Below are 26,565 nucleotides of genomic sequence, written 5' to 3' on the forward strand. Positions count from 1 at the left end.
GTAACCCATAAGTAGGGGGAAAGAAGGAAAAAAACATGAGTAAAAACAAGAAAATAGTGTCTTAAATGCCAGAATTGACCAGCTTGAAAACAAGGCAAAGAAAGTAAAAGATAAAATCAATGACTTACAAAGAAAAATAGATCAAAAGGAAAAGGAGGATCAAGAAGTCAAGGATGAAATTCAGTTGTTAAAAATTAGAATTGAACAGTTAGAAGTGAATGACTTCATAAGGCAGCAATAATCTATAAAACAAAATCAAAATAATGAAAAAATTGTAGAAAATACGAAATATCTCATTGATAAAACAATTGACTTGGAAAATAGATCCAGGAGAGACAATTTAAGAATTATTGGACTACCTGAAAATCATGACTAAAGAAAAAGTCCTGACATCATTCTACAGTAAATTATCCAAGAAAACTGTCCTGATACTTTTGAACAAGAGGATAAAATAGAGATTGAAAAAAATCCACAGATCACCTCCTGCATTAAATCCCCAAATGACAATGCCCATGACTATTAGAGCTAATCTCAAGACATTCCAGACCAAGAAAAAGATACTACAGGTTGCTAAAAAGAAACAATTTGTATATTAGGGAGCCACAGTCAGGATTAGACAGGCCCAGCTGCATCCACACTGAAGGACTGGAAGGCATGGAATATATTCTGGAAAGGAAGGGAATTGGATCTACAACCAAGAATCAACTACCCAGAAAAATTGACTATTTTTGCAGAAAAAAGTATGACCATTTAATAAATAGATTTCCAAGCATTCCTGAAGAAAAGACCAGCCTTAATAAAGGAAAGCAGGATATCCAATAGAGAGTGACTGTCACCTCTCGAGCCACTTCACTGGGGGCTTGGCACCTCCAGTCCCCAGAAAAAGGAGACCTTTGTCCCATTACGCCCAACTGGGCCCCTGCATGTTACCTGTCATCTCCTATCAGTATTGATGTCTGGCCCCACATATCTGCCCCCTGAGTGTTCTTCCTCTTAGTTCTGTCTAAGTCTCCAGGTAGTTGGCCCTAGCCCCCACATGTTCATCCTCTGCCTCTGTGCCTGGACCCCATGTGTCCTTGAATTGTGTGCAGGTCCCCATCCTCCACCAGCATGCAGCACCTTCTTGTTCCCCTCCCTTCCTCATTTATGCCTGTGGGCAAATTCAAATTATGTAAAAATTGCTTTATTTAGAGGTCTGAGGAGTGACCACTTGCAAATAAAGAACTGTCTGTATGAGCTGTGAGCTCCCTCTTCTTTTTTCTGCCTGACCTAATAACTCAGATGACATCTAGTACCATCTCTTTCATCCCTGTCTCACACAAAGGGGGTCTTAACTCCTTACCAAGGCTGACCCCTCTATCTGCACAAGTGATCCATTCCATCTCATTTTCAAAAGATTGCCCCCTCTGTCACCTTTTTTTCAATTTCTCCTTGTCTACTAGCTCCTTCCCTGTTGCTTTCAAACAAGCCCATGTCTTTCTCATCCTGAAAAAGATCCTCCCTTGATCATTTTACCCTCACTACTTTTCATCCTATATCTCTTCTGCTTTTTATGGCTACACTCCTTGAAAAGGCCACCACAGGTGCCTCCACTTTCTCTCCTCTTGCTTTCTTCATTATGGCCTCATTATTCTATTGAAAGGGCTTCCTCAGAAGTTATCAATGATCTTTTAAATTGCCAAATTTTTTCTCAGTCTTCACTTTTCTTGACCTCTGTGGCCTTTGCCATTGTTGATCACCCTCTCCTGGTTCTCTTCCAGGCTCTTCTCCTACTTATCAGACTTCTCAAGCTCCTTTGCTGACTCCTCATCCAGTTCACTATCTGTGAGCCCCCATAGGGCTCAGTCCTGGGTCCCTCTCTCCCTCCATACTATTTCACTTAACGATCTCATCAGCTCACATGGGTTTAATTATTACCTTTATGCTGCTAATTTTAAAATCTACTTATTCTGCCCTAACCTTTCTGCTGACCTCTAATCTCAAATGATGCCTAACATCTCAAATTTGATGTCTGAATATGTCCAGAATTGAACTTATGTCTCTCCCCCAACTCCCCTTACAACTTCCTTGTTATTGTTGAGACTATCATAATCCTTTCAATTCTACAATCTTGAAACCGAAGAATCATTCTTGATTCTTCACTATTTCTCACTGTCTCCCCACTCCCATTTCTAGCTGTTATCAAGACCTGTTGATTTCACCTTTTTAATCCTCTGTGAATATGTCCCCTTCTAGACTCTGGCACCACTCTAGCATTCATTATCTCACCCCTTGATTATTTAAGTGGTCTTCTGGTGGGTGGGTCTGTCTAGTCTCTCTCTACCCAAATTCATTCCCTAATCAGCTACTCAAGTATGGGAAGATCTAATTATGTCACCTTGCTACTCAATAAACTCCAATGGCTTCCTGTTGCCTCCAAGGGCAAATACAAAATGCTCTGTTTGGCTTTGAAAGCCTTTTAAAACCTAGCCCCCTCCTACCTTCCCGGCCTTCTGATGCTTTTCTCCCCAACACAGACTCTTCCATCTAGTGACACTGACTTCCTGGATGTTCCATGAACAAGACACTCCATCTTTTGGCACTGCACATTTTATTTGGCTGATTCCCCCTGCTTACAATGTTCTCCCTCCTCTGTTCTGACTTCTGACTTTTCTTCAAGTCCCAACTTAAACCCTACCTCACTTGAACCAAAACATGTTTGCCACATATTGAATGTAGAAGTAAATATGAAAATCCATCCAGCTATTTTCTATTAGGCTAGTCATTAAAAGATTTTTTAAATGAAAAGATTAAAAATTTAAAAAAATATGTAAAGCAATGCTATTCATTAAGTTTTTTGAGTAATTTTAATAAAATGTCATTTATGTTCATATGGAATAGGATTATTCTAAATAAATTTAAAATTACCATTTTAATTTCTAATATGGTAAACACGAATAAATAAACCCTACATAAATCAAAGCTCTTTGGAGTCCTAAATTTTTAAGAGTATGAAGTGGTCATGAGACGAAAAATTTGGAGAACTGATATGTTAGACCATTTATTAGCTGAGGAATGGCTCTTATTCTTATAAAATGTATCATTTCCTTATTTAACTTGGAAAATGAGACCTTTATAAGAGAAACTTAATGTCAAGATTCCTTCCAATTGTTTGCCTTTTATTCTTTGCTTTATTGGATTTGTTTGCATAAAACCTTTTAAGCTTTATCTAAGAAAAATTATCCATTTTATTTTCTATTATCCTCTCTAGCCTTTGCTTGGGCATGAATTTTTCTTCATAGATTTGAATAATTTTTTTCTCTTTTTACAATTTATGATGTAATTTTTATATCCAGGTCACATATATCTTTGGAACTTATCTTGGTGTGAGATCTAAATTTTTCCCATACTGCTTTCTAGTTTTTCTGGAGGTTCCCCCCCCTTTTTTTTAATATAGTGAATTCTTATCCTAGAAGCTAAGGTCTTTGTGTTTATCAAACATTAAGTAACAAGATCTAATTTTTTGGCCAGTGCCAAATCTGTGCCTACAGCCATATAAAAAAATCCAAATCACTAATAAGAGAAATGGAAATTAAAGCAATTCTAAAGTTATACCTGACACCCATCAGATTGAGGACAATTGCAAAAAAAGAAATTGATAAATGTTGGAGGGGTTTTAGAAAAATGCTCGGAGTCAGTAAACATTTATTAATCACTTACTCCATACCTGGCACTGTGCTAAGCCCTGGGGAAAACAAAGAAAGCCAAAAGATAGTCGCAATCCTCATAGAACTTGTAGTTCATGGAAGAAGACATTGTAGAAAAGAGTGAGAGAAGAGTAATTTCAGGAATGACTGGACAATGAATGGCAAATGAATATAATGGGGTACTATTGTATTGAGATAGATGATTTCAAGAGGCAAAGAAACTTCTTTGAACTGATTCAGTATAAAGTGAACAGAAGAAGAATGTATACTATAACATCGATATTGTAATAATGATCCATTTTGGAGACTTCACAAACTGATGAGAATGAAAGGGGCCGGAGTTCACTTTATAAAATAACAACAATACTCTAAAGGCAAACAACTTCATCATTTGCTATTCCAGAGGACTGATGGTGAAGCATATTATCTACCAAATTTCTACTCTAGACAGAAAGATGAAGAATTCAAGGTGTAGAATGAAACATCTTTTTGAATATGGTCAATAAGGAAATTTGTTTGCTTTGATTATAAATATTTGTTCCAAGAATTTTTTTTTTAATGGAGTAGGGATTGGGAGGGAGTGACAGCAAGTTTCTGTTCATTAAAAAAAGGCAAATTAACATTTTTGGCCTTCTATTTCAATTTCACATTTTGAAATATAAAACAGTGGGCTGAAAATTTACTTGGCTCTGATGATTATATTTTCTTATAAGAATATCTAACCTTATTACATTAATTAAATTAATTATAATATTACAAATTTGACAGCCCTAAATATAAACGTTTCCAAAATCAAAGGGCTGCCAAAGAAATTTGTATATGAAACAATGAATATACTACATATAATACATATTGTTTTTGTTTTTAAGTATACATTTACTTTAACATAGTAATATAGATACTTCTTTTCTTGGCTATCCCTTTCTGGATATCATGATTTCTTAAAATCTTTCATTGATATTTTTTTCTTCTTTTCTTGAACTGTTGTCACTATCTTCCCAACAATCCACTCCCCATAAAACCCTCTTTCTTAATAAACAAGTATAATCAATCAAATTTGTGTCATATAATAGTTGTGTCTGAAAATGTTTGTTTCATTTTGTACCTACAGGCTTTTACCTCTTGACTTCTGTCCAGAAGTATATCATCAGTCTTCTAGAATTGTGTTTGATCATTTATTGCATTTATCAAAATTCTCAAGTTTTTAAACTTTTACAGTGTTGTAGTCCATGTACAAATGGCAGGTTCTGCTTATTCTGGTGTGCTTCGGTTCATATAAGTCTGTTTTTTCAAAGCCATCTCCAATTTGCCATTTCTTATAGTACAGTAATATTGTATTACAGCCATATATTCATTCATTCCCAAGTTGATGGCCACCCACTTTATTTCCATTTCTTTACTATGACAAAAGTGCTGTTCTAGGTATTTTTTGTTCATGGGTCTTTTTCCCTCTTCTTTGATATCTTTGGGGACATATGGCTAGAAGTAATATCACTGGGCCAAAGAGTTTAATAACTAGGGATATAATTCCAGATGACTCTATGGGATGGTTAGACTGGTTCCTCCCCCCCCCTTTTTTTTTTACTTTTACCTTTTAATGAGCATTAGGTAAGAAGAGTGCAAACAAGGGTTTTAATATGCTAGTTTGGGCAAGTGTATAACTATGGCATGGCTATAGATGATCCATAATCTATAAAACAGCTTCGTGTAGGACTTCTCTTTTCTTCTAAACTACTTAAATAACTTCTTACCTGATCTGCTTGGCCCTGGTCTGTCATGTCCTGAATGATACTTCCCAAGAAGTAATGCTAATGTCCTACTATGATAGTGTCACTTTTGTGTAATTGGAAAAAAAATTAGAACAACATGAGGAGAGACAAATGAAATGGTGTCAGGCTTTAAAGAAAAAGGAAACTAGTCTAAAATTGGCAATTGATAAATGCCACTTTTGTTGAGCCTTTGTTAATAAGTATGTGGATCACATAGTATCTCAGTAAAGGAGTGATCCAGAAAATAAGAAACACCTCTCATCTAGTCATGGCCAGAGAATCTGTGTGAATTAATGCCTTTGCTTTGTTTGGTGACTACTTTCATAAATATCTGAATAATTATGTTGCTATTGCTAAACCTTTGATTGCAGAGAACACAAAACATAATGACAAAAATCAAAATAGTTTAAACCATCAGATGCCTTTTGGAAACCATTGGGAGGAAGAATGTGAAAAAACTTTTAAAGATTTGGTCAAATGCCTCACAAATGCACCTATTAGGCCTATGCTGACCCAAACATATCCTCATATGCCTTGTAGATTAGAGGAAGGCCTGGGAGCAGTTTTATATCAAAAAAGTGATGCTCAGAAAGACCTACAGCTTTTGCCACTAGAAGATTTATAGAAAAATTCAGCATTCAATATGTGAGCTAGAATTTCTAGCTTTAAAATGTGTTGTCATTTAGATGTACAGAGATTTACATGCCTTGAACAGGTCTGGGCTTCCAGAGTGGGGCCATCATAATGTGGCTACAAACATGATCAGATATCAGAGTGGTAAGAATAACCTTGCTATGGAGGAGGATATAATCCTAATAGATACTCGGTACAAACTTACTACAAAGATTTTTTTCCTCCAGTTTCCTAATTTTTATTCCTTCTAATTTTAGCTTATTTTTTTTTTGTTTATGCAAGACCAGTCAAATTTTATATAATCAAAATGATCAATTCTTTCTCATTTGGTTAGGATTTCATCACCTCTCTATAGATTTGACAAGTAATTTCTTTCAAGCACCATCAATTTGCTTATAATTTTACCCTTTATGTCTAAATTACAAACCCATTATGAGCTTATCTTGGCATATAATGTTAGATATTGTTCTATGTCTAGTTTTTGCCAGACTAATTTATAGTTTTCTCAACAATTATTTTTAAATTTTGAGTTCTTGCTCCAGTAGCTGGGCTCTCTTTGGGTGAAGAAACACTAGGTTACTGTACTCTTTTGTTTTTGTACCTGCTCTGTTCCAAGGATCAATCTCACTATTTCTTACCCAGTACCAAATTGTTTTTGACAATTATAGCTTTGTAGTATGGTTTGAAATCTGGTACTGCTAGTCTCATTTTCTTCCCATTTTTCCTCTAATGATTCCCTAGATAACATAGTGGATAATGTGGTGAGGGAGTCAGAAATACTGGTGTTGAAATATTGGTCCTAGGTACCTAAGTCGCTGTGTGACCCTGGGCAAGACTCTTAACTTCTGTTTGCCCAAGTTTCCTAATCTGTAAAATTGATAAAATGATAGCGCCCATCTCCTAGGGATATTGTGAGGATCAAATTAGATAACTGTAAAGTGCTTATTAGCATGATGCCTGGCACATAGTTATGTGCCTATTAATATTTTTAACTTTTTGTTTCCCAAGATGAATTTTGTTATTTTCTAGTTTTATAAAATATTTTTATAATTTGTGTGTTTATTTTACATTCTGCAACTTTGCTGAAATTTATTGTTTTGATTATTTTTTAAATTTACTTTCTATTTACTTTATAAATTATAATATCTGCAAACCATAAACTTTTATATCACTTACAAAATGTGATAGTTTTGTTTTCTCATTGCCTATATGTGGGTAGCCCATCAATTATTTTTTCTTATTAACATAGCTAGTATTTCTAGTATGATGTTGAATAATAATGGTAATAATTAATGGACATATTTACTTTACCCCTGATCTCATCAAAACAACTTCTAGCTTATTCTCATTTCATATAATACTTGCTCTTAGTTTTAGAGAGATACTGCTGATTATTTTTAGAAAAGCCTTTATTCCTGTGCTTTTTTTTGGTTTTTAATAGGAATGAGTGTTTTGTTTTTTTTTTGTTAAAAGTTTTTTCTGCATCTGTTGATACACACACACACAGACAGATACACACTTGGGATCTATTGAAGATGGCTATCTTTTAATCGTTTTTATAGCTTGGATACTAAACACACCTCAGAAATTTGACACAAAATTTTTTTCCACTTTTATTACTTTCTTATTCTAGGTTCATTGTACAGAAGATTTTCATTTTCATGTAATCATAGTTATCCATTTTGCCTTTTGCAATTGTTTTTGTCCCTTATTTGGTTAAGAATGCATCATCTGAGGGGCAGCTGGGTGGCTCAGTGGATGGAGAGCCAGGCCTAGAGATGGGAGGTCTTAGGCTCAAATCTGGCCTCAGACACTTCTTAGCTGTATGATCCTAAGCAAGCTACTTAACTCCAAATACCTAGCCCTTACCTCTCTTGTGCTTTGGAATCAATACTTAGTATCAATCCTAAGACCGAAAGTAAAGGTTTAAAAAAAACAAAACCATTTACTACTACCTATAGCAGTGAGAGGTTGCTTTCTCATCTAATTTTTTTAATGATCATATTAAGGACATGTGTTTATTTGGAATGTCTTCTGCATTATAGTGTAAGGTGTTGATCTAAGCCTAATTTCTACTAGTTTTCCAATAATTGTTATCTAATAGGGAATTTGTTCCTAAGTAATAAAGGCACAAAGTGAAGGACAATCTGCAAGAGAAGCAAAAAGCAATAACATGAAAAGAAAGCACCTCACTGCCCTTCAAGTATGTTCTCTTTGTCACTGTGATTTTTGCTCCTTCTGTTCTCACTTCCTGGAATGTATTCCCTTTTCTTTCTTCTTCATTTCTAACATTTCAAAAGCTATTTCCTATGTAGCCCTTTATGGCTTCATCCTGTTGGTAGATTTAGAACTGGAAGAGACCTTAGAGTCCAATGTCCTCATTTTAAGATGAAGACAAGAATGAGAGAAACTGTGTTCTGACCAGTCATCAGCCTAGTTAGTTTAAGGCAGGATTTGAACACGAGCTTCTTGGTCTTTTTCACCCACTAGATAATTCAGTGGAAGTATTGACTTCTCCCTTCCTGGCTTATAACATTTTTGTTCATATAATAATGGATTATAATAATTTATATTTGTAGCTTCTTGTTCAGTAAAAAAACCAAATAAACATTTATTAAGTACTAACATGTGCCAGGCAGTGAGATAAGCCCTGGGGGGTCCATAAAAGGCAATAATAGACAATCATGGCTGTCAAGAATTGCACACTGTAAGGACTATTGTAATAGTTAAAGGGATTGTAGAGAATTGAAGTACAGGGGATAAGGAAGGTTTTGTAACAGGGAATGGAGGAGTTGAAGGGATAGAGTGAATATGGATTCTGGTGAGGTAAAGGGAGAGAGATACCTCCTGTTGAGAGGCTATCTTTGAAAAATGGGGTTCCTGAGAAATGGGCCAACTATGATAGCCTAAGGGGATGTCTTCTCTATTGATTGATGTTAACTCAGAGCAGGTAAGTACGGACCCTCTTGAGAATGAGAAATCTCCCCCAGCCCCCAACATCACCCCGTAGGGGTCTGATAAGGACCATTTATGGTTGAATAGCTGTCCTTAGGTTCAGTTCCCTGTATGTTCCCCTGAAATGACAGTCCTCTTACCTGACTGTGGGTTATTTAAATAAAGATGAAGTTTAAATAACAAGTTTGGATTGGGGAGGTATCAGGGAAGAGGGAATTGGGATTTCCCTAGATTGGGTTTGAGAGTCTCTCAGCTTTTGAGCTGAGGCCAGACCTCGCAGGCTGGTAGAGGGTTTCTTTTATTTCTGTCTATGCTAATCTATGCTAGCTTTTCTAAAGTTCAAAGTCTTTAGCAGTAGACAGCAAGAGGAAGAAAAGGTTCTAATCTTCAGAGCTGGTTGGGCCTGTCTCTTTGGGCTGATGCCCCTAAAGACTGGCCTTACTTCAAACTACTCTCTTTAAATCCTTTTGTTTGATGACACAATCACAAGGATCCATGTAGAGCACACAGTTGGGAAAATCCAGGAATAGAGGTACTTCTATCTAGAGACAGGGAGAGTACGCTCCTTCTAGTCCAAGGGCCAGGAAAGAGAGTCCTTTGAGAGTTATTGTCACTCTTCAAGTCATCCCTTCCCCTCACCAACTGTCATTGCTATTCATCAATTTTAGCCTAACCTTCCAACTGCTGTTTGTTCCACCTCAGTGGCAGAAAATCCAGAGCTTGATTCAGTTTTCCTTTCCACACTATTCAGTTCCTGAAGGCATAGTCTTCTCTATATAGTAGGTCTTTAATAATTGGATGTGGAATGAAATTAAGGTCACATTAATTGCAACAAGAAACATCTTTTCTCTTGGGGAGCTTTCTTTGGATGAGAGATAGGAACTATTTTTAAAATGTGCTCTGGGTGGCTATTTGCCATTCATATTCTAACCTATTTTGGGTAAGAAATAAGGAACTTTACTAGTAAGTCTTAATAAAAGCAATTTACTTTTTTGAATTTTGTCTTGAAATTAGATTTCTTTTTAGTGTGATGTCTGTTACTTTATTTTTTATTATGATTTTGAATTAGGTTTCATTTGGTTATTTCCTAATATAGACGTTAATCTATTATTTAGCAGTAGAAATTCTTTTTCTCCCATGTATAAATCAATTTATCTTTTTAAAACTTATTTTGAGGGCAGCTGGGTGGCTCAGTGGATTGAGAGTCAGGCCTAGAGATGGGAGATCCTAGGTTCAAGTCTGGCCTCAGACACTTCCCAGCTGTGTGACCCTGGGCAAGTCACTTAACCCCCATTGCCTAGCCCTTACCGCTCTTTTGCCTTACACTGTATTGACTCCAAGATGGAAGGTAAGTGTTTAAAAAAAAAAAACCAAAACCAAACCAGAACAAAAAAAGCCTTATTTTGAGATGCTGAAATAAGTAAATCTGAATTTTCTTGTAAGCAGTTTGATATTTTGTATGCTAGATTATGTACGGAATTTTTATGTGATGCTAGAGTATAAAAGAAAATGAAAAATAAAGGCTTAATTTTAAACTCAGAAAAGGTTTCAAATATTTCCAACACACATTTGATGGTATGGGAATACACGTAGCTAGGTAGAGTGCTGGACCTGGAGTCATGAAGACCCAAGTTTAAATTTGTTCTCAGATACTTCCTAGCTCTGTGACCCTAGGCAAGTCATTTAACTTTGTTTGCCAGTTTCCTCTTCTATAAAATAAACTGGAGAAGGAAATGGCAAACCACTCCAGTATGTTTGTTAAGCCCCAAATGACTTCTCCATTAGTGTCAATGCAATGTTCCTGAACAATCTGCAGGGATCTAGGAGAAAAAAAACACTACTACCCACAAGCAGAGGACAAATGGTGGGAGTAAAACCACCGAGGAAAGGCAACTGCTTGACTACAGGGGTGGAGGGGATATGACTGAGGAGAGACTCTAAATGAACACTCTAATGCAAATACCAACAACATGGAAATGGGTTCGGGTCAAGGACACATGTGATACCCAGTGGAATCACCCGTCGGCTTTGGGAGGGGTGGTGGGAGTTGGGGGGGGGGAGAAGAAAAGAAAATGATCTTTGTTTCTAATGAATAATGTTTGAAAATGACCAAATAAAATAATGTTTAAAAGGAAAAAAAAAGCCCCAAATGGGGTCAGGAAGGTTTGGATATGACTGAGCAATTGAACAACAACATAGAAGAGAACAATCTATAACTCTATTTTTGAAGTAATTCCTTTGACTAAACAAATATAGCTTAATCAAAAAAGCAGCAGATTGTTGAGTCTTTAGAAATGAGGACATTAAAATTTATTAACCTTTTTCAAGGTCTATTTTCACATTCAACAGAACCTGCCTAACTAGTTCTTTTGTTTAAGAAAAAAAAATTTCACTGGAAAGTTACCTTATTGGCTTTGGACAAGAAGTGACTTGAATTCTGAAAGTGTTATTTGTTTTTTAATACAGAAGTGACTATTTAATAAGCTTTAAGTTTGATTATGGAGGTAACAGATAGAAATTCACAATAAGAAAAGTTTGCTCTAATATTTTATTGGCCATTGGCTTTTTTTTTTTTTAAACCTTACCTTACTAAGTATTGTTTCCAAGGCAGAAGAGTGGTAAAGGGCTAGGTAATTGGGTTAAGTGACTTGCCTAGGGTCACATAGCTAGTAAGTGTCTGAGACCAGATGTGAAACCAGGCCATTCTGTTTCTAGGCCTATCTATCGAGCCACCTGGCTATCCCTGACCACTAGCTTTTCTTCAATGAATTTTTCCCCAGCTGTTGAGTTTTTCTTTTGATTCTCTCTCTCTCTCTCTCTCTCTCTCTCTCTCTCTCTCTCTCTCTCTCTCTCTCTCTCTCTCTCTCTCTCTCTCTCTCTCTCCTTAAGTTCTTCCAAGGTTTTTTTTTGGTGACCTGACATTTTCACACTTTTCCTTTTCAGTATTGTCTTCTTCTGAGTTCATATTTTGAACTTCCTCATATTAAAGAATTTTATAAGGTCAGGTTGTGTTTTTTTTTCCTTTTACTCATTTTCCTACTCTCTCTCCCCCAATACCTATTTGTTAAAGTTCTTCTCTGTTGTAGAAGTAGAGGGCCATCAGCTCCAGACTTACAGAATACTCTTCTCTGGTACTTGGGTTAGGACCTGCTGCCCTTGTTTCTCACAGTATGTCTGTTAAGGAGGTGACCCTGCCTACTTGCTCTGGGGAGGTTTGCAGCTGTTTTGTCCAGCTATATTCAGCACTCTCTGAGGCTGTTGTTTTGTAGCTTGTGCTGGTCCCCACTATGCTGCTTCCCTGCCTCTGCCTAGTGGCTTAAGCTGGGCACGCTCCTTGCCTTGGGCTTTGCTGCCCTGGTCACTTCTCAGCCATGTGGGGGCCGTAGATCCCCTTCTCTGCCTTCTTGTAGCCCCCAGGCCATGAGGCCACACGAGAGTTTGTAGGTTTTTCCTGCCTTCCCTACCTGTGTGGAGTGGCTCCTGATGGGTTTGTTCAGTTCTGCAGCTTGGTTGGTTCTGGTAGAGCCATGAGCTGCGTTGAGGTCTGCCAGTTTTCACAGATGCTCTGCTGTGTGGGCTGCTCACTTTTACCCCAGCGAGACATGTTCCTCCAGCTTTCCTTTGCTTTGAGGCAGTTTATTTGTGTGTGTGTTCTTGGAGGAATAGGAGCAGAGCATCCTTTACTCTGCTATCTTAGTTCCCAGTGTGCAACTCCTGGCCATTGGATTTTGGGGGAAAAAAATTCTGGCTTCCTTGAAAAGATCTTAGAATTGGAAGGAAGTAATGGAGTTTGACTCATTTATTGTCTACCAGTCATGTCTGTTAGCATTTGTCAAGTGATTACTATGTGCCAGGCATTGTGCTGAGGAAGGGGGATATCAAGAAAGACCACCTCTGCCCTCAAGAATTTTGCAGTACAGTAGTTACCCACTCTAATGAAGAGGAAGGCGTTTCTCAGATTGAGCTGAGATTTGACCCCTCAATGGCATCTACATCTTGGTCCTATTCTCCCCTTCTTGATTCATAAAGTATACAACTAATGCTTGTTCCAGGTATTTGAAGACAGTGATTGTGTCTTCCTTCTTTCATCAAAAGTGTTTTTTCTTCCAGCCTTAAATATCTAAACCATAGTATTGAGTCTTCTCCCCATCTATCAGGGCTCCTTTCTTCTGGATGTGTTGTAGTTTGTCAGTGTCCCTCCTGAGATGTGACATGGGACAAGATACTCTTTAGGGGTTCTCAAACCTTTTTGGTCTCAGGACTCCATTGCACCCCTAAAATTATTGAACCTCCCACCCCCTACACTCAAGAGCTTTTTTTAGGTATGAATTATGACTATTGATAGTTACTATGTTAGAAATGAAAATATTTGATATGATTGTGAAAGTAGTTTTGATCTTGAGGACCCTCTTTAATGAGTGGGGACCTCCAAGGGTTCTTGGACCACGTTATGAGGGCCACTGGTCTAGTGAAGTTGTTGCCTCTCTTGTTTAGTTCCTTTCTTATTTAGCATATCATGGAAGACTACCTTGAATACTGGGATTGAATATGTCTTTACCTTTGGAAAAACTATTCAATGAGAATGAATCTCTCTCTCTCTCTTTTTTTATAGGGAATGCAGAGGGCCACCAATGTCACTTACCAAGCACATCATGTCAGCAGGAATAAACGAGGTCAAGTGGTGGGGACCAGAGGGGGCTTTCGTGGTTGTACGGTTTGGCTAACAGGTATAGTAAACCAAAGCAAATTAATATTTGTATCCAAGTAGTGCATTCTAGAGAGTTGATTCTCCAAGTGTGGTCTGCAAAGTCTAAACTATTTAAACATATTGACATTTAAATAATTTTTAGCATATAAACTATTTAACATACTAGGATGTTATTTACCAATTAAAATCCCCTTTCTTTCCCAACTACATATTTGTGAGGCCAATTGTTTTTATGTACTGTAATCAGAAGAGCTTATCTCAGTAGATTTAATGCAAAAATATCTCTGAGAATCCAACTACCTTCTATGAAGTTGGACATTAGAAATTTGCAAAAATATGTACATATTCTTTGCACTAACTTTTTATCAGTTAAAAAATTGTTAACATTACATTTTAAGGGAATATGTAAACATTTAAAAAATGATCAGTTTTAATTTCCAATATGGTAAATATTGTTAGATGTAACCCACATAAATAAAAACTCTTTGGGTCCTCAATTTTTTTTTCTAATCTAAACCCTTACCTTCTGTCTTGGAACCAATATATAGTATCCAAGGCAGAAGAATTTTAAGGGCTATGCAATGAGGGTTAAGTGACTTGCCCAGGATCACACAGCTGGGAAGTGTCTGAGGCCAAATTTGAACCCAGGACCTCCTGACTCTAGCCCTGGCTCTTAATCCACTGAGCTACCCAGTTGCCCCCTCCTCAATGATTTTTAAAAACCTATACTTTCTGTCTTAGAATTGATGCTAAGTATCAGTTCTCAGGCAGAAGAGCAGTATAGGCTGGGCAATAGGGGTTAAGTGACTTGCCCAGGGTCAGGTAGGAAGTATCTGAGATCAGATTTGAACCCAGGTCCCTCTGTCTCTTGGCCTGGTTCTCTGTTCACCGAGCCACATACCTGCCCTGTTTCTCAGTAATTTTTAAGAGTATAAAGGAACCTTGCATTTAAAAAGTTAGAGAACCACTGCTTTAGAGGATACAGAATTGTGTTAGAACTCAGATTTGGAGTGTAATTCTTGGTTTCTGCCTTTGAGTCTCTGAGAATTTACACAACTTGCATGAAAGTTTAATACTTTAGAGTTTCATGTGGGTCTTGGGTTTGAATTTGGCCTTAGATATTTACTAGATAGGTGACTCTGGTCAAGTCACTTAAAATCTGTTTGTTTCAATTCCCTTAACTCTAAAATGGGAATAATTTGTTATGTGTAAAGCACTTTGCACAGTAACCAGCACATAGCAGGTGCTATGTTATTGTTATTACTACTAGTACTGCCTAAAAATGGTGGCAAAGATGGTTGCATCTTTCCTTTTGTAGAAGAATACCGTGACAATAAAAGTTAAATGTTGAGTTGGAAGAGCAAAGGAGTAAGCATATTTACCCCAAAGTTTAGTTCCGATGAAATCTCCAAAACGAAGCTTAGGTATGACTTGTGTGTTTAGATTCTGGCAAATGGGGCACTGGGGTCCCCAGGCTCGCCAGAATGCTGTCAGTTAAGGAGCAGGCTTTGTTTCACTTATCCCACAGAAAATAGATATAATGGGAGGGGATCGCAGGATCCAACAGAGAGGTAGACACAGAAAATACTCGATAGCCCATTCAACGGCTTTCTGACAGGGGCACCCGGAGCTCAGCACGAGGGCACAGCTGGGTTTCCGTGATAGAAAAAGAAAGACGTTAGAGGGGGCACCTTCAAATACCCCCAGCTTCTGGGAACTATTAGTGGGCGTCTGCCTCCTCTCTCTGTTCCCCTACCAGACTGGGATTACCATGATTTAGGATGAATAGGATGTGCCAAAGGGCATGAGGATTATTGGCCCAGTACATTCTTATGATCACTTCTTCAGTGGAACCAACGCCTTACCTCTAACCATGTATGGGCATGATGGCAGCTCTGGCCTTTGGTTCATCCTTGTCACTCCTTTCTCCATCATATAATTTAAAAGAATACGCACCTCTCTTTTTAAATGAAGAACCTTCAGAGTCCAGAGGGAGCATTTGAAACTTAACCGAGTGCACTCCCATGTGGACATTCGTTCCATTCTTCTGTAGACCCTCAGTGACTTCGAGGTTATGTCCATCGTGTGTACTAGGATTATTGTGGATCCTTTTGCTCATCATTTCATAATTGCATACACTTTCCTTTTTTAGAGATAGCTACTAGATGCTCTCCTTTGTTGCCCTTTATTTTTATTGGTCTTGTATATAAACAATGGAAGGGAAATGGTGTCATTACTTTTTTTCTTCTTAAAAAAACAGAAACAAAACCCTTACTTAATGCCTTAGAATCAATACTAAGTATCACTTCCAAGGCAGAAGAGCCAAAAGGATCAGGCAATGGGGTTAAGTGACTTGCCCAGGACCACACAGCTAGGAAGTGTCCGAGGTGAGATTTGAACACAGCAACTTCCTGTCTCTGGACCTGGCTCTCAATCCATTGAGCCACCTAGCTGCCTCATCATACTACTTTTTAGGCATCTTAATTGTATAACTGGTAAAGTGCTGGACTTGGAGAAAAGAAGACTTCAGTTTAAATCTTGTCTCAGAAATTTATGATGCATGTGACACTGGCAAGCACCTTAACTCCCGTCAGCCTCAGTTCACTCACCTGCAAAATGGGGATAGGAATAGCACGTACTTCATGAGGTTACATTTAAAGTACTTTGCAAGTATTAAAACAGACAAAATTTTGGTTGTGGTTATTATCTGGAGATATTTCAATCTTTTTTACTTGTTAGTATATCTCGTGAACCCTTATTGGACTCATCCTTTCTTGCATCCTTGACTCCTTTCGCTACAGGGTGGTGAAGCCTGTGTAGCCTAAACTATGGGAGAATCCAGAGGAAACAAATTGTTAAAATAGCCAGCTAACTAAAAACAAAACCAAAGCAACCCCCCCCCAAAAAAAACCCCAAACAAGTTCTGGATTCCAGGAGAAGAGCCCCTGGTCTAAACGCACTTGGCAATTTTTGACCCGTAGGTTTGTCTGGAGCAGGGAAGACCACAGTGAGCATGGCGTTGGAAGAGTACTTGGTCTGCCATGGCATTCCGTGCTACACTCTCGATGGGGACAACATACGTCAGGGTCTCAATAAAAATCTGGGCTTCACGCCAGAAGACAGGGAAGAAAATGTTCGGCGCATTGCGGAGGTTGCTAAGCTCTTTGCAGATGCTGGCCTGGTGTGTATCACCAGTTTTATCTCACCTTATACCCAGGTAGGTGTCTTGCTTATATGATCAATTTTTAGTGATACTTTCTAATTATAAAGGAAGCAAAGGGGAAAAAAAAGCACATTATAAAGGAAACAAAGAATTTCTTCTTTGATGCACCTTGAAAAGTAAAAGTTAAAAGACTTGCTGTAGTGATGGCTGGTTCAGTGTATAGCCTCTTCCAATCCAATTTAGTACATCTTTATGTTACAAACTCCCAAGTTTTAGAACTTTTAGGCATAATAGACTTTGGGAGCCAGATGTGTAAAGAATTCATTAAAGAAATTCTTTCAAAGATTATTTTTAGTGAAATTCAGCTTTATTGCATTGGGAAAATGATGAATTGGACTCCTTTAAATATTTTTATTGTCACTCCTCCTTCTTCACAGAAACCAACGTTAGTCTTTCAATTTGCCTAACACTACCCAAGGGTGGGGTGGGGTGGGCAGTAGCCTTTGGAGTTGCCACCTATTCTAGTAAGTGACTTGTGAACTCTCATACTTGATGGTAAGGAGGGGTACTTTAAGTTCTTGATTTGATTAGCTAAAAGGGGAGAGTTAATCCTATCTTCACATTATGATTATTGATGTAGTGTTGTCATTCTCTTAATGGCTCATGGATAGTATAGTGACTTTTAGTCTTTGGTTTATCTTTGTTTCTTTACTATCCTAGAAAAAAACATATAATTTTAAAGAATCCAACTTGTTTTTAAATACTGGGAATAAATTTGATGTCAAATATACTTCATATTAAAAATTATTTCATTAAATATTTCCCAAGTATATGTAAAATTTTTTTAACACTCATTTTAAGTTTTAAATTCCTTCCCCACTTTGAGAAGGCAAACACTTTGATATTGATTATTCATGTAGTCTGGAGAGAACATTGCAAAATTTAGTCAGAGGAGGACACAAAATCATGGTGACTGGATCCAGAACAGATTTGTTATTTAATATCAAATGGACCCTTATGGCAGCAAGTCAGTCTTTTTCCTTCTCTCATATTGATGTTCCTTCTCACTCTACACAATGCTTGCTCAAATTCTCTTCTCTGGACTTCTGGAGCATCTCCTTCCCCATCTTTCAATTGAGGACCTTAACTATTTTATTGAGAAAATCAAGGACATTTTCTGTAGACTTCTTTTTCTTTTCTTATTTCACAGTCTCTTAACTTATAGCTAGCATTTCTATAGCCATGCACTGTGCTGGGTTTTTTATAATTATTATCTTATTTGAACCTCACAGCATCCCTGGGATGTAATGCTATTATTCTTCTTATTTTACAGTTGAGGAAACTGAGGCAGACAGAAGCTGTGATATGCCCAGGGTCACAAAGCTAGAAAGTTGTCTGTGGTCAGATTGGATCTCAAATCTTCTTGACTCTAGGCCTGGTCCTTTATCTACTTCTCTACTTAGCTGTGCTTCTTCAATCTATGATGAAGAGGTAGCCCGTCCCACCAAAGCTTTCCCCAGTTCATGAACCTTTGATCTCATCCCACCTCCTATTTTCTTTGGCAGATTGCCCTGATCTTGCCTCTGTAGCGGTCTGTCCCGCAGTCACTACACAAAAAGGGAATATCTATAGGATTATGACTTTGAGGAGGAGAAAGAAGCCGGAGGGAGAGTTTGGGGGAAACTGAGTCAGACACACACAGATCAGATACTGTATAGGAAGGATGCATCTTCCTTTTTAACTTCCTTTGTAGGGCATACAATGAAGGAAGATAAAAATAACCAAGCATGCATGGTTAAGGAATCAGGAGTGAAGTGAGAAGGAAGGAAAAGAATAAAGAAAGATCTTTAGAGGCACAATGGATCTCCATAACATGAGTGATCCATGTGGTCAGCAGGCAGGTTAGAGAGAGAGAGAGAGAGAGGAAAAAGAGAAGGAGGGTCGTGCCCCATCCTGTCTTTATTGATGTAATGATGTCAGAGGCAGGTAATACATATGAAACAGTACATAGTGGATTTACATTGGCTTGACAAATCAATGAGCTATAAGCTAGAGGCGTGGTAAGTTCAGCCCGCTCTTTTCAAACTCCCAGAACAAAGACCACATGGCCTGCTCATAAATCATGCATTGGAATGCTGTCTGACCAGTCCAGGGCTAAGCCTTTTGTGGCTCAGGTCAGAGATTGATCCTGGAATCGTACAGCCTCTCTCTAATCTTCAGCCTCTCCTTATCTATTGCTTCCTTTCTTGCTGCCTACATACATGCTTAAAAAAAACCAAAGCAGAACCTCTCACTAGATCCAGGCATCCCTCCTAGTGATATTGTCCTCTGATGTCTTGTCTTTCTCTGTCAAACACCTTGAAAAGGCTGCCTATTCCACTTCCTCTTTCTGTCTTCTCTAAAACCCTTGAAATGTGACTTTTGATTATTGATCAACAGAAAAACCTTTCTCTTCAAAATGATCAATCTTCTCTTTATTGCTACATCTGATGACTTTCTCTTAAATTTCACCCTGCTTGATGCTAAAGCATTTAACCCAATTCACCCTCTTCTGGTGGGTACTACTTTCCCCTCACTAGGTGTTCATGACACTGCTCTACCTCAATCCTTCTTGGGCTCCTTGGCTAGATCATCTATGTCATGCCCCTAAGTTTGGGTGACCCCCAGGACTCTGTCTTGGGTTCTCTTCTCTTTCTTCTCTATCCTCTCTCATGTGGTGAGAGCTCTTTTGGTTTATCTATCTTCTCCATGCCTGACTCTGGCCTTCTGGCTTTTCCACAAACAAGACACTTCAGCTCTTGGCTCCATGTCTGTGTGGCCATCCTCCATGCCTGGAATGCTCTCCCTCCTCCCCTGACATCTCTGGCTTCATTAAAGTCCTAACTAAAATCTCACTTTTTGTGAGAAGACTTCCTCAGCTCTTAATTCCAGTGCCTTTCTTCTATTAATTATTTCCTATTTATTTTGTGTGTAACTTGCTGAGATGAGATTTTAATCTTGGAAGACAGAGACTGTTCTTTTTCTTTTTTTATGTCTTCGGTGCCTAGCACAGTGCCTGGGGCATAGTAGGCTCTTAGTAAATGTTTATTGATTGATTGTTGCATCCATCTCTAGTCTCTCTCTTGAGCTGCCTGTTGGACATTTCATAATTTCTCTAACATGTATCTAGAACAGAATTCTTGTTCTTTCTCCCCAAACCTACCCCTCTTCCAGATTTCCCTGCTTTTGTCATATGCTCTGCCATCCCTTCCTTCAGATTTGCAACCTCCACATTGTATCCTTGAACCCTCACTCTCATCTCCCTAACCATGTTGATTTACTCAGTTGCCAAATCTTGGGTTTTTTCCATGTTCACTCCATATCTTATTACTTCCACTGCCACTGCCCTCATAACTACTTTTATTTTTTAAAAAATATTTTTCCATGTTTCCATGATTCATTTTCTTTCCCCCCTCCCAGAGCAGACAAGCAATTCCACTGGATTGTACAGATGTTATCACTTGATACCTATTTCAATATTATTCATTTTTGTTATAGAGTGATTTTAAAAAAAAACTAAACCCCAAATCACATTTCCACATATGCATGTGATAAGTGATGTCATACGTTTTGCTTTTGCATTTCTACTCCCATAGTTCTTTCTCTCAATGTGGTCAACGTCCTTTCCCATAAGTTCTTCAGGAGTGTCCTGGATTGTTGCATTGCTACTAGTAGCAAAGTCCATTACATTGGATTGTTGACAATGTTTTACTTTCAGTGTACAATGTTCTCCTGGTTCTACTCCTTTCACTCTGCATCAGTTCATTGAGGTTCTCTCAGTTCAAATAAAAATCCTCCAGATCATTATTCCTTTTAGTACAATAGCATTCCATCACCATCAGATACCAAATTTGTTCAGTCAGTTCCCAATGAGAGGACATCCCCTCATTTTCCAATTTCTTGCCACCACAGAGTGTGGCTATAAATATTTTTGGGCAAGTATTTTCCCTTATCTCTTTGGAGTACAAACCTAGTCATAACTACTTTAATAACCTCGAATTGGTCTTCCTGCCTCCAGCTCCTCCTCATTGCAGTCCACCCTCCATTCAGCCATCAGGGTGAAGGGCAGATCAGATAAAGCTGTGCTTCTACTTGATAAACTCTAGAATTAAGAAGTCCTTCTGTTTGGCATCTTCTCCAGCCTTTGTCTCCTCCACACACTCTGTGTGCTCTTCCCAGACCACAGCACTCCTGTGTCTTTGTAGTGACTGTTCCCCCTCCTGGGAATGTGCTGGGTTGCCTTCCACAATGCACTTCAAGAGGCACCTTGTACATGGAGCCTTCCCTATATCTCTTCAGTGCCTCTGTCAGTGCCTTCTCCTGAGGCGGCTTTGTCCCTGTTTTGGCTGGGCTTAGGGTATGCCTGTACATTCTTGTGTGTCTCTCTTCTGTTCAGATGCCAGCTCTTTGAACACAGGTGCTGTGCTCTGTACTGTCTTCCATCCACAGTGCACGGCACAGAGAATTTGTTTAATGATGCTGATGTTTATGTGAGTCCCTTTAAAGGTGATGGAATTCAACTTTTTAGAGGCAGCTGTGGCTCAGGGTTTAAGAGCTTTGGGCTTGGAGTCAGGAAGACCTTCAAGATTTCAAATCTGGCCTCATCTATTTCCAAGCCGTGTAATCCCGAGCAAGTTACTTAAACCTCTGATTGTCTGACATAAGATCCATTGGAGAAGGAAGTAGCAAACCACTCCAGTATCCTTGTCAAGAAAACCCCGTGGATAGCTGGTCTACAGGGTCGCAAAGAATTTGACAGACTGAATAACAATTCAATAAAGTTTTAAAAATTAAATTTGTTTGTTACATTAAAGCTTTCCCTCCCTCCTCCCCACCCTTAGAAGGGGAAGATTAGGCAACCATTCAGTTTTCAGTTATTCAGACCTTCCGTGGTCTTTTGTCTGTGTAATAGGCCACTTATGCCACAGGGGATGATCAGTGTGCTTGGAGAAATCTGTTGACATTTATTTCATGAATGTGACCTATATTTGTTTGTTTGGAAAGGTTTTATATTCCATTGAAAATCACCTTTATTTATTCAAAAGGAGTGAATAGTGTTTTATGGTTTCCACACAGATCATCTCACTTGGTCTTTTCTGTAAACTGATGTGGCAGGGCAAGTGATATTTCTGTTTTGGAGAACATGAAACTGAGGTTTCTAGAGGCAGAGCCAGGGTTTTTCACAGTTTGCAGTGCATCTTCCCTAAATGCTTCTGGTCCACTACACTTTTTTTTTACCTTAACTTCGTTTTCTTTTAGCTGTGAGGCCTGAGGATTGTTTGGCAGGGATCGGGGAGAGAGAGATGATCTAGTCCCAACCCACGTTGAGATGGGGCATTTGTATGTCTACTAAATATCCTAACCCCTGGGAAAATGAAGTTCTAATAGACTGTTCAAACCTAGTTCCTCTCCTGAGTGACCCCAGAATCACTTAAATACTTTCCTGGTACTTATTTTACCAGATAAAGAAGCCAAGAGACTTACTCCCTTGAAGTAACTAATAACTGATAATCCCAAGTAGGATTTATAGAACACTTTAAGGTTTGCAGAACACTTTACAAATATCTCATTTGAACTGCACAACAACTCAGGGAAGTAGGTGCTTTTATCATCCCTATTTTACAGATAATAAAACTGAGGCAGACAGACATTGAATGATTTGCCAGTGACTTCTGACTTTAACTCGACTTCTGGGATTCCAGCTGGGCTTGTTGAAGGCTTGTCCATAATATTAATAGCTAGAATTCATATTTGTAAACTGCTTCAAAATTATTATTGAATTTGATCCTCAGAGCAACCTTGAGGAGTAAAGGCTCTTATTTTTTCCATTTTACAGTTGAGGAAAGTGAGGTTAACTCAGTCATCTAGGGTCACATAGCTGGCAAATGTCCGAGAGGGTATTTGAACTCACGTCTAGCTCTTACCTCTATTTTGGTGTCCTAAATGCATGAAGATAAATACACATTCATTGAATGCCCAGGTTCCATGGGCTTTTCACCAGTGAACATGCTCAGATTAGCTAGAAGATGTCCTCTCTGCTGCCACAGGCTCACCATTGACAGAGGAGCCTTGAAGCCTCAGTTCAACCATCAGGGCAAGTGACCTTATTCATTTTATTGAGAGTTCTCTTTGCAAAAGTACTCCCTCTGCCCCATTTCAGCATCAAACTTCCCTTTGAAAAGGGCTCAGAAATCTTGCATGGTTCTTTATTGTCCAAACCATGGAGCCCAGCATCCACAGCCCCATGACTGCCTACATTTGACCCAATTGTGTTCCTTCTCTGCATGGACCCTGGAGCCAAATGGGTCCTCTCTGCTGTCCAGTGATAATGTACACTCTTCACACTGGTTCAGTCCATGGCCTATGTCTAGAATGTGGCATTGTATTTGTTTTGGCCTTCAAAGACAAGTTCAAATGCTACTTTAGTGAAGCTTCTCCATTGGTACTCATAGCTGGACAGGGTCTTCTCTCTCTCCCTCTCTCCCTCTCTCCCTCTCTCCCTCTCTCCCTCTCTCCCTCCCTCCCTCCCCCCTTCCTTCCCTCCCTCCCTCTCTTTCATCTTCTCTTCCCTCTCTCATTCTTTCTCTTGTCTTTTATTATTTATCTTCCTCCCCCTGTTCCTCTCTATCTCTTCTTCCAGCTCCTTCTCTCACTCTCTTTCTGACTTCCTCTGTGTTTCTGTCTCTCTCACTCTTTCATGCTCTTTCTATCTCTTTCTTGAAAAAGATTCCTTTATCTCTATCACTTTTTTTCTTTTTCTCTTTCTGTTTCACTCTGTTTTTGTCTCTGTCTCTTATCTGTATGTTTTTTATTTGCACTCACACCACCCTCCTTCTTGGACTTTGTCTCATAGTTGTTTGAATTATCTCCATCATTCCAGGCTACTTGATATATTTTTTTCTTTTTAAACCCATATCTTCCATCTTAGAATCAATGCTGTATATTCTTTCTAAGACTGAAGAGTGGTAAGGAGTTAAGTGACTTGCCCAGGGACACCCATGTAGGAAGGGTCTGAGGCCAGATTTGAACCCTGGACTTCCTATTTCTAGGTCTGGCTGTCAATCCTGTGATTTTTGTATCTTTCCTCAGCACAACGGCTTCTTCATCGTAAGGGCCTAATAAATAGCTTTTGAAATGACTTTTTCTTCCACAAAAGTTTTTCCACAGAAGACAGACCACATTAGGGTTTCTGCTGTTTGTTTTTTTTTTCTTTTCCCCAAGATGCATCAAATATTTGGATGAACCAATATTTATTTTCATGTATTTTTTATTTCAAAGCCTTGGTGGGCTTGTGGTTTGGTTGACTGCTAGTGGGGTACTATGATGGCTTCCTTGGAGCCAAACCAAGGACTGTCATTGTCAGAGCCATGTCATAGGTATCCCAAGGAATAGAAGGGTGCCTGGCCAAGCCAACAGCAGAAGAACATATTTGTTAGTTTTAAGAAAAATTTCTAAACTAAAATGAATTTCTTTCCCCCAAGGATCGTAATAACGCAAGGCAAATTCATGAAGGGGCAAGTCTGCCATTTTTTGAAGTGTTTGTCGATGCACCACTACATGTGTGTGAAGAGAGAGATGTCAAAGGACTGTACAAAAAGGCTCGCGCTGGAGAAATTAAAGGTAAAAACTTTTCTGCCTTTTCATTAGAGACTAATCACAGCTGAAGTTGGCAGTTTGGGCAAATGGACTGGATTCATGTCACTCCCCAGCTTAAGAAACTCCAGTGACTCCCTCATGCCACTGGGGGCAAGTAAAATCTTAAAAGCCCTTTACCACCTTGATTTCAATCTTCCTTTCCTGGAGTGAGCTCCCACTGTACCTCTGCTGCTGAAAATCCCTAATTTACTTTTAGGACTTAGCTGTGTGACCCTGGACAAGTCACTTAACCTCCATTGCTTAGCCCTTATTACTTTCCTTCCTTGGAACCAATATAGAGTAATGATTCTAAGAAGGAAGGTAAGGAAGGATTAAAAAAAAAAGACTGAACTCAAGCTCCTCTTTTTATGTATGAGACCTTTTTTGAAACTCTCCTTCCTTGCTGTGGTGCTCTGCTACACCCTGCACGTGTCTATATTTTACAGACACTGTGTTTGTATGTGTTGTCATTCCCGCTAGACTATCAGCTCCTCAAGGACAGGATCTGCTTCATTTTTGTCTTTGTCTCCAGCATGGTTGGGACACTCTAGGGGTGCAACTTCTGCCTATTGGATGTAACCTCCCTGATATTCTTAGAGGCCTTGAATGAAGATTGGGGGCTCGCCAGCACTACTTTCTGTTCCAGGGAAGGGAGTGATGTCTCACAGAATATTGAAGAGAATTCTTAAATTGTGAAATTTGAAAATTCCTCGAGGGCGGATCTGGACCTTGTTTATCTTTGAGTATAGATTTATCTATAACATTTTTATATAAAATTCACAGCTCACTGGATGGAATCTCCAAGGCCAGGCTTGATTAGGGCTTCTCATCAGCATTCCTGACAAGCAGGCCATTTAGTCTCTTCTGGAAGATGTCTGGTGATGAATTGACCCCTCCACCATCCCAGCAAGCTCTCTGTTCTGGGGGAGCTTTAAGCTTTGGGAAGTTTTCTATCATATTAAGTCACAACTTTCCTCTGCCCTCTGAGGTTAAAAGAATAAGGAGAAGTTGGCCCTCTTCAGATACTTGACAACAACCATTGTATTTTCCCCTAAGCTCCTTCCTTTTCCTGTGGCTCAGTGTCCAGGCCCCTCACTTACCTGGTTGTCTTGTTATAGATGTGTTTCAGTTCGATATTGTATTGTGTGGAGTCTGGGAGCATTTTGGGAATTAAGGTATAGCCAGACCCGTGGCTAGTTCATTATTAGAGCTTAATTCCCTCTGACAGGACAGGTTTCTTATTGCCTGGCCCTAGGACCCCAGGATTCCTGCTCCGAATGCTTTGCCCTGTTCTCCCTAGGTTCAAGTCTCACCTGTGACATTTACAACCTGTAGTGAATTGCTTAATTCCTCTAGGACTCGGTTTTCTCATCTATAAAATGAGGGGTGTGGACTGGATGACCTCTCATGGCCTTTTCAACTCTAGATCTGTGATTCTATGAACCTAAAATTCATTGGATGAGCAATTACTGAGAATCACTGCCAGTGAGCCCCACTCCTCCTTAATGTGGCGTTTCCAAATATCTATTTGACTAGACCACCTTACCATTCAACTTTCTCAGCAAAAGATCATATCAGGAGGAAAGCTGTTAAAATCCCTCATGTGCACAAATACTCTCTTAAATAATATTAATAATAATTATAAATAATAATTGACTTGATCCTCAACAACTCTGTGAAATAGATATTTCAGATGGTATCCCAGTTTTACAGATGAAGAAACTGAGATTTGTCAGAGTGAAGTAGCTTATTGAGTCAAGTGGAATTTGAACCTAAGTCTTGTTCTCCCTGAGTTTGGCAACTCTCTCCATTCTGTCAGTGCTTTTTGACACCTGCCAGCAGTTTATTTTTGTTAACATTAAGACATCTGCTCCCTCCTTGGCTCCTTGACAGTTTTAAGGCTGTAAGTTGCTGGACATTTGTTTGCTGATCTACTTCGGCAGAGGAAGTTTATTTACTTGGGGGTTTCTAGTGTGA

The 26,565-nt window shown here is 38.8% G+C and overlaps 1 protein-coding gene across 3 annotated transcripts in view; it reads left to right on the plus strand.

Annotated features, from left to right (window-relative positions):
- Positions 1 to 26,565, plus strand: part of PAPSS1 (3'-phosphoadenosine 5'-phosphosulfate synthase 1) — a 281,936-nt gene that overhangs the window by 174,539 nt on the left and 80,832 nt on the right. For all 3 annotated transcript variants that reach the window (XM_056803105.1, XM_007495828.3, XM_001366425.5), the window contains 3 exons: positions 13,656 to 13,770; positions 16,733 to 16,968; positions 24,435 to 24,573. In XM_056803105.1, the coding sequence (XP_056659083.1) occupies positions 13,659 to 13,770; positions 16,733 to 16,968; positions 24,435 to 24,573 (487 nt within the window). In that variant the 5' untranslated portion in view covers positions 13,656 to 13,658. The remainder of the gene's footprint in view (positions 1 to 13,655; positions 13,771 to 16,732; positions 16,969 to 24,434; positions 24,574 to 26,565) is intronic.

This window comes from Monodelphis domestica, chromosome 6, assembly GCF_027887165.1.
Source record: "Monodelphis domestica isolate mMonDom1 chromosome 6, mMonDom1.pri, whole genome shotgun sequence".
Taxonomy (NCBI): Eukaryota; Metazoa; Chordata; class Mammalia; order Didelphimorphia; family Didelphidae; genus Monodelphis; species Monodelphis domestica.